The sequence below is a fragment of the Aedes aegypti genome, chromosome 3 (genome assembly GCF_002204515.2).
Source record: "Aedes aegypti strain LVP_AGWG chromosome 3, AaegL5.0 Primary Assembly, whole genome shotgun sequence".
In the NCBI taxonomy this organism is placed as follows: Eukaryota; Metazoa; Arthropoda; class Insecta; order Diptera; family Culicidae; genus Aedes; species Aedes aegypti.
Window position 1 is genome coordinate 215,373,645 of NC_035109.1, and position 14,412 is coordinate 215,388,056.

A 14,412-nucleotide genomic window follows, 5' to 3' on the forward strand; every position below is an offset into this window, starting at 1 on the left:
GACCTTTTGTCCTTCCTTTTTTGTTTTTCGACCTTTTGTCTTTTCGACCTTTTGTCTTTCGACCTTCTGTCCTTTCGACCTTTTGTCTTTCGACCTTTTGTCATAGATTCGGACTATGAGGAGACTGCCTCCGTCCTGATAAAACCTCAGCAGGCCTTCGTGTACGTTCGAAACTTGTCACCATCCTCAGTGAGTAGTAGGCTCAGATCTAACATTTCTGACTTACGTCGATCCGGCTCTGAACATAACCCCCATAAAGGGTTGTATTAACCCTAGCATAGGAAGGCTTGCATAGACAACTATGGGATCACGAGAGGCGACTATATACAACGAATAAAGATAGCGGCCCGAAGGAGGGAACCAATCGAAAGGAGTAAATAATCGAGTTGAAGGGAGAATCTAGTGGAGGACACGAAGACGCGATAATTTTGCAAGGAGCGGAAAGTAGTAGCCAGCACTAGCAGATGCAGCACACCGAGTGACCAGTAGTATACAGGCTTCCTGAGTCAAGTGTTCACACGAGAGACGAGGAGTAGCACTATTCACAACGACTGGCAGCATGAGAGGTCAGAGTTGTCGGAAGTAGAGAGAAAAGTCAACGAATTCCATGAGTTCGTCAAAACCAAAAACAATGTCCACCTCAGGATCAATCAGCTGGTCACGAGCATCAAGTCCGCCGTTACAGCCGCAGAACGCGGACAGAATGAATTGCGGATTAAAGCGGGAAAAGCCGAAAAGGCATTGATCCCGGTGAATGCAACAGCCGTTTGACAGAAATCGCCTAGGAGCAATCCGACCACCCGCTCGTAGAAAAGAACAGGGGATACACAAGGAGAATGAAGATCCCAAAAAACAGAGAAGCGACAATGTATGTATCAGCATATAGAACGGCAATGAATGGCGCACCGTGAAAGGCCAAAAGGAGAAGAATGCAGCGCGTAAGGAGAGGAATAGAAAAAGAAAAGAACCGAAGAAGAAAAAAAGCGACGGTCACCTCGTGAGCGGTTCAAGGGCGATGCTCATGTTTTTGAGGCAAGTGACAAGACAGCCTACGCGGTGATTCTCAGGAGAGTGAGGAAGGATCCAGAGCTGAAGGAGCTGGTTGAAGACGTGGTGAGAACCAGGTGCACCCAGAAAGGCTATATGCTCGTTGGGCTCAAAAAAGATCCGTCGATCAAGAATTCGGCCTGCCAGGAGCTCGTAGGGATGTCGCTGGGCAACGAGGCAAGTGTGAAAGCCAGGAGGCAGTGATCGAATATAGAGAAAAGGATGAGATCCCAACAGAAGATGACGTGAGGAGTGCACTGTTGTCTCAGTGCAATTTGGAAGAAGAACCGTAGTCCATCCAGCTGAAGAAATCGTATGGTGGTATGCAAATAGCGACAATCCGATTTCCAGTCGCAGCAGCCAAAAAACTCGTCGAGGCTGGTACTTAAGGTCAAGATGTGATGGTCGGTCTGCCCGCTGAAACTGATCCTTCGGGAGACAAATTCGGTGGAAAGATGTTTCAGATGCATCAATTTCAGGCAATAAACTGCAAAGGCCCGGACAGGTCCGAACATTGCAGAAAATGTGATGAAAAAAGTCACGTTGGCAAGGACTGTCTAAAGACACCGGAGAAAGCGGAGGATGGTAACGCCCATACAACGGGTGGCTTCAAGTGTCCCAAATACCAGAAAGTGAAAGCTGGGCAGTAATGATGATGAAGATAACGCAGGTGGATCTCAAAGATTGTGACGCCGCACAACAAATGTTGTGGCAGTCGACAACGGAAACAAAGAGCGACGTTGCAATCATTGCAGAACCGTATCTGGTTTTTCCCAATGACGGCAATTGAGTAGCAGACAAAGCAGAGATAACAACAATCCAAGTAATGGGCCGATTCGCCATCAAGGGAGTAATCGAACGCCCATACGAGGGTTTCGTGATCGTAAAAATTAACGGAATTTTCGACTTCGGAAGACAAATCATTTCGACAAGAATCTTTTCGTCAAAGCACTCCGAGCAGTAAGCGACGCTCTAAACATGGATGCAGGAGAGCTGACAGAAGCGTTGATGATAGCGTGTGACACAACTATGCCGAGAAAATTGGAGCCAAGAAATCAGCGGTGTTCTGGAATGAGAGACTCAACACTCTCCGTGCAGCCTGTTTAAGAGCCAGAAGATGCGTGCAGAGAGCTATAGCTATAGCTATAGATCGGAAGCCAACATGGAAGAGCGTAAGATGACCTACCGGCTGGCCAAAGCCGCGTTCAAACGAGAGATAGCGACGAGTAAATTGAACTGCAATAAGGAGTTGTGCCAGGAAGCTCAAGTAAATCGCTGGGGCAACGTCTATCGAGTAGTGATGGCGAAGATCAAGGGCCCAGTAACACCAGCTGAAATGTGGTCCGACAAAATTAAGTTGATAGTGTACGGTTTCATTCCTTCGCATGCTCCCACTGCGTGGCCACCCACACCTTACAATGAAGTAGATGAAGAAAGTGACAGTATTCAAGTTTCTAATGCCAAGCTTATAACGGTTGCGAAAGGGCTGAAGCAGCTCCCGGCCCAGATTATATCCCTAATGTAGCGCTAAGGACAAACCGAAAAAACCGAAAAAACCGCCAGGATATTCTGCTTCCTATAGACCAACATGCATGCTGGATATTCTTGGTAAACTTCTGGAGAAGGTCATCCTCGGCAGTTTAACGATCTACACGGAAGGCGAGAAAGAATTGTCAAAAATGCAGTTTGGATCCTGTAAAAAGACTTCGACGGTGGATGCTATTCGCACAACCATCGCGTGCGCGGAGAAAGTGTCCAAGCAGAAGAAGAGAAGCAATCGATGCCGCGCAGTGTTAACGATAGATTTTAAGAGCCAGTTCGCGAGAACCGCAACCCCCTTTCCAAGGGAAGTTGTATTGATGTTCTCCGATCAGGCTGAAATTTTCAGGGATTGTTCTACTATATAAAAGAAGATGTTTTGCAAAGTTTTAGATTTTTATATTAGGGGGAAGTGGGACAAAATGACCCCCAATGATTTCATATCACTAAACATGCAAAATCACTTAAACTGATATAACTATAGTAAAACTGCACGGATTATGTTGAAATTTGGCATGATTACTCTACGTTATATAAACTTTAAGATCAGCATGGTATATGAATTTGGAAAGTACTTCAAATCGAGAAAAATAAGTTTTTCATAAAAAAATTAGTGATTTTCAAATCGATTTTTTCCTTACCAACCGAACTAGGTCAAAAAACTAAATATGACGTTTTGTAGGGCAACTCATGGGCTTTCATTTGAAGTATAATCCAGATATGCCGTTTCATAAATTTTCGAAAAAAAAATTTTTTTCGGGGTAGTGTTTGAACTTGAGCCATTTTGCGAGTACCGCAACCGCCTTGTCTAGAGAGGTTGTATTGATGTTCTCCGAAAGAGCTGAAATTTGGAGGAGTTGTTTTCCTATATCAAAGAAGATATTTCGCAAAATTTCAGATTTTTGTATTAGGGGAAAAGTGGTACAAAACAACCTCTAAAAATTTAATAAATAAAAAATATACAAAATCAATTAAACTGCTATAGCTATAGTAAAAATGCACGAATTTGTATGAAATTTGGCATGTTTACTTTACGTTACATAAAATTCAAAATGAACATGGTATTTGGATTAAAAAAAATGTTTCAAATCGGGAGGTATCGAGTTACAGAACACAAAACCAGTGCAACTGCGATTCAAGGGACCATCGAGTTAGCCATCAAAACCATCTCTCAGTATGGTTCTCTAACTCGATATCGAGATACGGAATATCGAGATAGGGAGAGTTAACTGTATTTGGATAAAAAAATGTTTCAAATCGAGAAAAACCTGTTTTTTATGTAATAAGTTTTTTTTTTCAAATCGACTAATTTGTTGTCAACCGAACTAGGTGAAAAAATTAAATATGAAGTTTTGTAGGGCAACTTAGTTCGCGGTGTACCGTAGTGAATCAAAATTTGGACGGTACCAATATTCGGACACTCTGGTAATATTAACCAATAAAATGCTAAATTGAAGGTTAATATGTTTATTTTAATTCTTTTTTTTTGTTTTAAACATAATTGATCGCTTTACACGCATTTATAATTCGGTTATCTTTGATAAATAATTAACAAACAAAAAAAAGTTACTCCAGACGAACTTCTTTTCTCAGTGGTGAACTTATATTTGTGATATTGCCGACGAATACACCCACAACATCTATACAATTATATTGAATGAAAAATATGCTGTTTTTGTAGTTGTTTCGAGGTATTAGCCTTTCTGAGGTATTTTCAGAGAACATATCAATGTCTCCGATAAGATCAGCTCAAAGCTATAAATTGAATGGTTAGAGATACATCATATTTTTATTACTTACATTTAGTCTCTTACTAGGTAAACAAATTCAATTTTTTAAATTTATTATAGGGTGATTCAGGGCGCAATCTGTAATTATTTAGTTTTAATAAGGATGAGGATATATTCCATGAAAAACCGATCTAGTGAGTCACCGAATTCCGCGAAATTTTGCTATTTTGTTCCTTATCCGAAATAAGGATACACGTGTTTTTGCAATTTTTTAATAAGGGTGACCATTTCCGAAATAGGGTGACCAGAAAAATCGCGATTTTGCATTTTTCTTATTTAAAAAAAATATAACTTTTGAACCACTCAACCGATTGCTCATACCGTCCGGATTTTGATTCACCACGGTACACAAATGAAAGCCCTACAAAACTTCATATTTAGTTTCTTGACCTAGTTCGGTTGACAAGTAAGTCAATTGAAAAAAAAGACTAATTTTACAAAAAAAAACAGATTTTACTCGATTTGAAACATTTTTTTTATCCAAATACAGTTAACTCTCCCTAACTCGATATTCCGTATCTCGATATCGAGTTAGAGAACCATACTGAAAGATGGTTTTCATGGCTAACTCGATGGTCCCTTGAATCGCAGTTGTACTGATTTTGTGTTCTGTAACTCGATACCTCCCTAACTCGATGGTCCCTTGAATATCGAGATATGGAGAGTTGACTGTACCATGTTCATTTTGATTTTCATGTAACGTAAAGTAAACATGCCAAATTTCATACAAATTCGTTCATTTTTACTATAGCTATAGCAGTTTAATTGATTTTGTTTACTTTTTATTTATAAAATCTTTAGAGGTTATTTTGTACCACTTCCCCCTAATACAAAAATCTGAAATTTTGCGAAATATCTTCTTTCATATAGGAAAACAACTCCTCTAAATTTCATCTCTATCGGAGAACATCAATACAACCTCTCTAGACAAGGCGGTTGCGGTACTCGCAAAATGGCTCAAGTTCAAACACTACCCCGAAAAAAAATTTTTTTTCGGAAATTTTTGAAACGGCATATCTGGATTATAACTCAAATGAAAGCCCATGAGTTGCCCTACAAAACGTCATATTAAGTTTTTTTATGAAAAACTTGTTTTTCTCGATTTGAATTACTTTCAAAATTCATATACCATGCTGATCTTAAAGTTTGTGTAACGTAGAGTAATCATGCCAAATTTCAACATAATCCGTGCAGTTTAACTATAGTTATATCAGTTTAAGTGATTTTGCATGTTTAGTGAAATAATTGGGGGTCATTTTGTCCCACTTCCCCCTAATATAAAAATCTAAAATTTTGCAAAACATCTTTTTTTATATAGTAGAACAATCCCTGAAAATTTCAGCCTGATCGGAGAACATCAATACAAGAAGGGGTTGCGGCTCTCGCGAACTGGCTCTTAAGAATGCGTTCAAAAGAGCCAGTTGGGAGGCTAGCGCCGCAATCCTATATAGAATTTGAGTCCCCGAATATCTGTGAAAAATTATGCAAAGTTACTTTCAGAACCGGGTACTGGTTTACGACACCCACCAGGGACGGATGTCAACCAGTATTGAGTCGTCAGGGCGCCAGTGAACCGGAAGTCATACTCCAACCGGAACCTCTGGACCGACCTCGGCATTCAATTGGTCAACCAGGAGAGCTTGAACAGCAGCAGTGGATAGCGAGTCGTAGAGCAGCGTCGTAGAGCAGCGAAATACATACGAGCGTCCAGTAGACGTTCAACAGGGCTATGACGTGAGGCCTGCGTCGTTTAGTAGAGCTGCTCACTTCCGTTCACAGAATTTTCACCTATATCTCGTCCCTTCCAGCAGCCTAACAATTCTTCAACTCACTAATGGCCGTTTTTAATATCTGCTACTGCCGATGGGTCCACAGATCAACCGTTATCATCTATGTTTCTGGCTAATTTTTAATTTTTACAGTGCAACAAATGCTGAAAGTGCTCCTTCCACCTGGCAGCCATAGCCTTTTTATCGGTCAGCAAATTTCCCTCTCGATCAATGCACTGCACAATGTATTGTGCCTTCGTATCTGTGCACACTTTCTTAGTTCTGCCTTCTCTTTCTGCGGTGGAATCGATTTTCTTCAACTCTCGGAGCTCTGTACCGAACTCTATTCAGCCGAGCACCGTAATCCGGGGGCAAATTGATCACTGGGGTGAATTTGATCAGGTCGGTACCGGAAAACAGTTTCTCCCAAGGATGCTGATGTCTAAAGATGATTTTGAACTATTTCATTTTTATCAGGGTCAGTTTTGCACAGAAATATTCACACTTTTTGAAGGTGTAAGCAATACTGTTGGAAATGTCGATGCTGAACAATCCACTGGTGCTATGTTTAAATGTCAACTTTGAGAGATTATTAAAATGTTGTGTAAGCTTAAGTATGAACTACTGATTTCATTTTTGATATCAAACAGCATATCAAGGACAGCGTTTTGCTCATGAAACTGTTTATTCTCAAATAACGTACTTATTTCAAGGGAAATTGCCTACATTTAGGCGTATTTTGCAGATTTTCAAAGTTAAATTTTGCAATAAAATTATCAAATACTTGAGTTGTAAGATTTTTGACGTCATTTATAAATTCAAGAGACCCAAATTCAGTAGAGAATTTTTTTTTCTTCTTATACGTGATTTGTTAAATTGTGATCAATTTCACCCCAGTATGTCATTCTATTTTTTATATTAAAACTATTTTTATCATATTTCAAATATCATTTAATGAAAAGTCGATTACATAAACTGATAAAGATCAATGGAGTACTGGTTTAGCTGAAATTTATTTAACAATATATGAATTCCGAAGGATAACACGACGATAAGTTGTGAAATAGTGATCAATATGCCCCCGGATTACGGTACTAACCTCTAGCATACGGCACGTGCTGGCTTTCTTCACGTCTGTCACTCTCTTGCTCTCTTCATGGAACCAGTTTCGTTTCGTTTCGTCTTCGTCGTTGACCAGTGTCAATCACATCCAGTGCTGTTATGGTCACAGCTTCGTGGATAGGACCCTAAAAGCTGTCGACATTTTCAAGCAATATTGATTCTTCTCAACTGCTTGTCCAGCTGTTGGCGGTATTTTTCGGATACCCTATTAAGGCGTTGTAGAGAAAAGCTCAGGATGAATAATAAATTAATAAATGAATTTCAAACACAACTAAAGTTCTTCAATAATATCACGCTTAGAATTTGCACAAACAATACTGTCTTCTCCCTATGATTTTTCGCCTCGTGACTCCACCTCGTAAACATAGTCGACTTCTGAAAGAAATAAATTACTCACAACGATGGATAGGTGGAGCTCTTTTCACCATATTGTGAAGTATAAAAGTCAAGGTAATTCTGAGCATAGGCCATTCAGTATCCGATAGCGGACAAGTACGGACGTGCGTATACTTATAAAAGCGAGATAGCGAGTAAAGTGTGTGAGAAGAGTTGGAGAAACTTTCCCCTGGTCCCGCGATGGGTGACACAGCGGCTGGCGTAGCCGCGAGTGGAATTTCGAGTCGGTCCGCGAGTGGCAGTGAAATGCGTTGTAAGGGAAGTGAGAAGCGTCCCGCGAGTGGCAACACGAGCGACACAGTGGCTCCGAAAAAGTTCGCGAACAACATGTACTCGGTGTTGACGGACGGCGATGCCGGCAATTCCCCGGTGGCGGTTAAGAAGAGGAAACCGAAGCAGCAGTGCGTCGCAACGGAACCAGAGCGGAAGTGCAAGTGTCCGCCAATTTTTGTGAAGGGAGATCCACCGAACCTGCGTGCCTCAATTCGCGACTGCATCAGAAACGGGTACTTTCGTGGCTCGTTTCGCCTGTGCAGTGAGGGTGTCAAGCTCATGCTCGAGTCGAAGGAGTCTTTCGACAACGCGAAGGACTTCCTCACCAAGCGGAAGTGGGAGTTCTTCACCCACAAACTGGAATGCTTGTTCACTACCGAACAAAATAATCGAGCTGCGCAGCTTCCTTGAGGAAAAGGAGGTTGACGTGGCGCTTATTACGGAGACCAACCTCAAGCCCGAGGTAAGTGTGTTCGTTCCGGGTTTCCGCATCATTCGACTAGATCGGACGAACTCCAGGGGGGGTGGAGTTGCCATCGCTGTGCGTCGAAACATTAACTGTCGCCTGCTGCCGAGTCTCCAGCTCAAGATAATCGAAGCCGTTGGAGTGGAAATCTCCACCTCCGTCGGCGACATAACCCTGATTGTGGCATACTGCCCCGCACAAGCCACGGCGGAATCAGCAAAAACCCTCCGAAGAGACATCATCAAGCTAACTCGGCGGCAGGGACAGTACATTATCGCCGGCGACCTCAATGCCAAACATTAAGCTTGGGGCAACACTCGGCGGAATCGAAACGGCACCATCTGGGGCAACGAGCTGGAAGAAGGCCACTACAGGCATCCTGAGTCCGGACAGTCCCACCCGGTTGACCCGGTCCGGGGCTCACGCGACGTTGGACCTGTACATCTCCAATATGACCAACATCACCCAGCCGGTTACGTACCAGGAACTCAGCTCGGACCACTTCCCAGTGGTGGCAGAAGTTGTCTCCTCGGCCCACCGGCACCAACTCACCCGACGCAATTACCACCGAGTCGACTGGGATCGATTCAAGCAGTGCGTTGACGACAGCGTAAACTACCTGGTGCGTCCCGAGTCTGCAGATGACATCGACCAGCAGCTACGATCCATGGAGGAAGCGATAGCCCAGGCAAGGGAACGGTGTGTTCCAACAGCACGGCACTAAAAATCTTATCAGGCTTCGAAACACTACGCGCAGGCAGTATCAGAGAACTGGTCTGCCTGCGTTAAAAACCGATGTTAATCGAATGACTAAAATCATCCAGTCCAGAATGTTGGACCTCAGAAACAGCGAGTTTTCGAATAAGATCCGTTCTCTCCCAGACTGCGCTAAGCCGTTCTGGAAACTAACCAAAATACTAAAAACCAAGCCAAGACCCATTCCGCCGCTGACTCCACTCGGCAACGACAGCAATGTAGATCGTTTGATAACTCCTGATGAGAAGGCAGCTGAGATAGGTCGGCACTTCATCAGCTCTCATAATCTTGGGCTTAATCTTGTAAGTCCGCATGAAGCTGCTGTTGCTCAGCATGCTAACAACCTTCATCTGATCCCCAATGACTTCTCGGAGGAATTGGAGATCACAGCTGATGAATTGTCGACCTATATCAAAACCGCCAAGAACATGAAGGCCCCAGGTTTCGATAACATCCTCAACTTAGAACTCAAGAACTTGAGTACACAGTTTTACCAACATCTGGCACTGATTTTCAATCAGTGCCTCCGACTTAGCTACTTCCCCTCCATGTGGAAGTCAGCTAAAGTTATACCCATCCGGAAACCTGGGAAAGATCCTTCCTCTCCAAAAAGTTATCGTCCCATCAGCCTTCTCTCGGGGTTATCAAAACTCTTTGAAAAATCAATCTACCGTCGGCTTTTATCATCTGCCGAAGAAAATAACATCTTACCCGAGGAACAGTTTGGTTTCCGACGCGGACGATCCACCGTGCACCAACTGACCCGAGTAGCTAACGTCCTCAGACGGAACAAGTCTTTATCCAAATCATCTGCTATGGCGTTGCTCGATGTTGAAAAAGCATTCGACAACGTCTGGCATGATGGCCTGGTGTACAAGCTGTACCAATACAATCTTCCCAGCTTCTTGGTGAAAATAATCCAGAACTATCTGACAAACAGGACATTCCAGGTCTCAATTAATGGAGTCAACGCTTCACCTCAAGAAATCCCTGCTGGTGTTCCACAGGGAAGCATACTTGGACCACTACTGTTCAACCTCTTCACCTCCGATATCCCTCCACTACCTGAAGGCGGAACCTTATCGCTGTTCGCCGACGACACGTCAGTCGTCTATAGTGGCAGGGTTACCCGAACGTTGACATCCAAACTCCAACGAGGCCTGAATGTTCTAACCAACTACCTCACCAGCTGGAAGATCTGTGTAAACGCAGCGAAGACCCAGGTCATCCTATTCCCATATTCAAAATCCCCCAGACTTGTTCCGGCTGAGGACTGTAAAATCATCCTCAATGGGTCAGTAGCGGAATGGTCTGACGAGGCAGAATATCTTGGCTTGACACTAGACAGCAAGCTTATCTTCAGACAACAGATTGACAAAACTGTTACGAAATGCAACGTCCTACTGCGATGTTTGTACCCTCTGATAAAAAGGAAATCAACTCTGTCCTTGAATAATAAGCTTGCTGTCTACAAGCAAATCATCCGTCCAGTAATTGAGTACGGCATGCCAGTCTGGGAGAGTTGCGCAAAATCTCACCATCTCAAGCTTCAGCGAACACAAAACAAGTTCCTTCGCATGATCTTGAACACTCCATCAAGAACTCGAACATCTGAGGTCCACCGTCTGGCTGACGTCCAAACACTAAGTGATCGCTTCGGTGAGTCCATCAATAGGTTCAGAGCTTCCTGCCGTGCATCTGGCCAGCCGGCCATCAGGGACTTATTCCCCAACCCCTAGAATATTAAATTTAGTAAAAGTAGTTAGGTAGAATATTAAAATTAACAAATTCAAAGATACCAGTGCTCTGAAGAGCCATGTTGAAAAATTAGGATTATAATCAATTTGAAAAAACAAATGTAAACCATTGACCAGAGAAGAAGAGATGAAGTACCCCAAGGTAAAACCACTCAAAATGTAGAAGTATTGTAACTATCAAAGAATTATAAATAAAATGAATTTAACGAACGAGCATAGGCCATTCAGTAATCGAAAGTCAAAACGGACGGAACGTTCAGACAGCGACAAAACACGCAACCGAAAATAGCGCGGAAGCCTTAACCAATCGCGTGCGAGCAGCGAACGGTGCGACGAAGCAACAAGGCGAGAACCCCACCACTCGCCATCGGTGAACGGGACTGGAGCATATAAAACCAGTGGTTGTTTTGCTCCCAGCTCATTCACAAATCGAACGGCGTAGCGAACGGATCATCTGGAGCAGCAAAGAAGAGCGAACGGAACCAGAGAGCGAAAGCAACAACTTAAAAGCATTCAGTAGTCAGCGCCAAAGGTACGGCCAACGAAATATACACCATCTGCCTCTCCTTACCATTCATGTTCTTGATGAATTCAATGAAATGGTTTGGTTTGGCGATGGTGCGAAGAGTTGTTTAGAAGAATGATTTCACTTAGAAAAGAGTTGTTGATAAATATTCCAATCAATAAGAGTCAGGTTAAAATAGTTCACATTTAGCAGAATTTTCTTCGGAAAATTTCTGTTTTACCAAAGAGTTGTTATTGAAATTCCTGCAGCAAAGGGTCGAGTTTCTTCCCACGAATATTTCCGGCCAGGACCAGTCATGGAGGACGACCCATCCCGAGCACGACTGCCCCCACGGCCACTACCGGCGGCAATCGGAAATTTCGACAGGCGTATCGTTCGTTTATTTACGGAATTTGTAACGCTGGATATTCGAGCCCGAACGAAGAACGAGATTAAATTTCCAATGCCTAATTTTCTGGTTCATCATAATTTACCATAAATCTTGGGTCTGTTCTCTTTTTGTTCTAAAACAATTATTTTTCAAATCATAAAACAATACTAATAAAAGAAGTGATTTTTACCTTACCTAATCCAGTGATGTTCTTGAATAACTCTGTTCACAAAGCTCTAAATCTATTATTACATCACATTTGAAACAGTAACTTATGTTGAAGCAACCCCGGAATTTAAGTAAAACGTTTGACTCCTGCTCAAGCAAAAGTAGTTTGAATTTTCATTGTCAGTCCCGTAGCCTAACAAACATTTTCTGACAAAAGCTAAGCTATTATCAAAGCTTATTACTGCCGTTTATGAGCCACCATTAATCATTCAACAAGCTGCAAAAAACAATGGTTGAAAATTATCATGACTCATTACCTAAATTATGAACAAAGCATTAAATTTTAATTTTATTTCCTACAATGCATTTCAGAAACGCAGTTGATGGCAATTTGCAAATATGGTTGAAACATGGAATTACAGTCAAGTTTCCTGTAAGGTACAGCCACCCAATGTCATCGAACCGCAATTTTTCAGCAGTTATAATTGAATGAACTTGATTTGTGACTAAGACATTAATATGAACTTATTTCCTACCTACCTGAATCGATTAAATGTCAGCTGTAAAATTGCGTTGGGCGTAAAGTGGGTGGCATTTTCTAATAGAAAAACTGAAGGTAGTTCTATTTTAATTGTATGAATTCGCCGTGCATCATAATGAACCTTGCAGCAGACGCCAAGAGTCGAGTTTTAATCAACCATCCATAATTGAATTATAATCATAATTCATGAACTCTGTTCAAGCACGACCCTTTTTAATCAGTCTAATTGACCTTGCACGCCCAGCATCATCAGCCTGCAGCGGGAATTTTAAGCCTCAACTATGAAATCCCCTTGGCGACCGTACACGCAGAAAAACTGGAGCTTGTTCGATGCACTGAAACACTTGGTTGCATTCCAAATGGGCTCTTAAAGCTTCGTCCCAAGCCAAAAACACGTGTTTCACATGAAATGTTTTTCATTTGTTTATGTCCAACAAACATTGTTTTTGATGTTTTTGAGATTTTGTCTCACTCAAAAATTTAGTGTACTGTAACCTCAATTTACAAACTAGATCGGGGGATCGTAAATTAAATCAGTTCGTAACACGAGGTTTTGCCTTTTGTAGTCTGTTCGTAAGAAAATCGATAATATTTCAAGAAACTTTACTTCTTACAAACAAAATAGTATGCTGATCTTGTTACTGATGAGCAAATGAAGATATACTCAATATTTTAGAACTTTAAAGCATCTTTTAATTCTGGTCACTTAGAAGATCGTTTATTTTTTCGGCATTGTTTCATCGAGCACCCTGTTTTTATAACTTGATGAGTGCATCAGGTGTTCAAGTTCATCCAAAAACATCCTGGAATATGAACCTGCAATATACTGGCGTATTTAGCAATCCTTAGAAGTTTTTTGATATGGGAAAGGCCCTTATCTATTTATAACAGTAGACTGGGCATTATTAAAGACAGCAGAAACAAAAATGTGAGATTTTCCAAATTGGTTTTGTTCAAACATAACGGGCCTTTGTATTAAGACGAAATTATTTGAGGTTGATATAACCAAATCATTTTTGTTTTCAACAAAATGTCAAAAAATCAGCCGTATTCTTGGCCGTATTAAAACAAGTAAAAAAGATATCCAGGTTAAATGAACAGTTATAATTAAAATTGAAACTATTTTGTTCCTAACTGTAAAATTGGTTGATTTGAACTAGGGATTTTCATTTTATATCTCTGCGTGTACTCACCTCCGCAGTATGCCTTGAAATCAGCGCAGCAATCGCCCAGCTTCAGGCAGGCATGATCGCAGTAGCATGGTTTCACGTTCAAATCCGATGCCATGGTGTTTGAGAGCGTTTTTTGCACCACACAAGAGGAATCTCGCCCATTGCAGCAAAGTGTGGCTTCTCTACAAGAACCACCGTAAACAGTCACCACAAATAGTGACAGCACCAACGGAAATACCATCACCAGCCAACACTCGGCACACATTTTTGCCACCACTTTTGCGCTCTTATTTTCTTTGCTGGGATGCTTTTGCACTGAGGATAGAAAAATAATCTCCAATTTCCGAAATTATACCACTAATCAGCTTGCTTATCCTTCTCGGGTAGTCGGTAGGGTGACTCGTTTACGCATTCCAAAAATCGTTGAAATTGGCGATGGAGTGTTGTTTTCTCAATTTGTTTGAATTAATTTGTATTCCTTGAACTCTATGCTTGAATGATCTGAAAAGACAGATAAGAAGTTTATTAGCTGCTTATATCATTAATGTTTCATTTAAAATAAGTGAGCCTTGTTATACATATATGACGGATCTATGAGAATCCTGGTTTGTTCATGGATCTTTTCAGGTTGCATATTTTCTCGACATCTCAGGGCATTGAACTTTTTCAAATTGCTTCTCGCATAATTTATGATCACATCCTAAGAGTCATTATATTAGG

General features: G+C 41.7%; 1 protein-coding gene across 1 annotated transcript in view; it reads right to left on the minus strand.

The window, feature by feature from the left end:
- LOC5570038 (somatomedin-B and thrombospondin type-1 domain-containing protein) overlaps window positions 1-14,412 on the minus strand; it is a 337,056-nt gene that overhangs the window by 227,978 nt on the left and 94,666 nt on the right. The window contains exon 2 of the mRNA XM_021850117.1: window positions 13,714-14,193. Within this exon, the coding sequence (XP_021705809.1) occupies window positions 13,714-13,957 (244 nt within the window). The 5' untranslated portion in view covers window positions 13,958-14,193. The remainder of the gene's footprint in view (window positions 1-13,713; window positions 14,194-14,412) is intronic.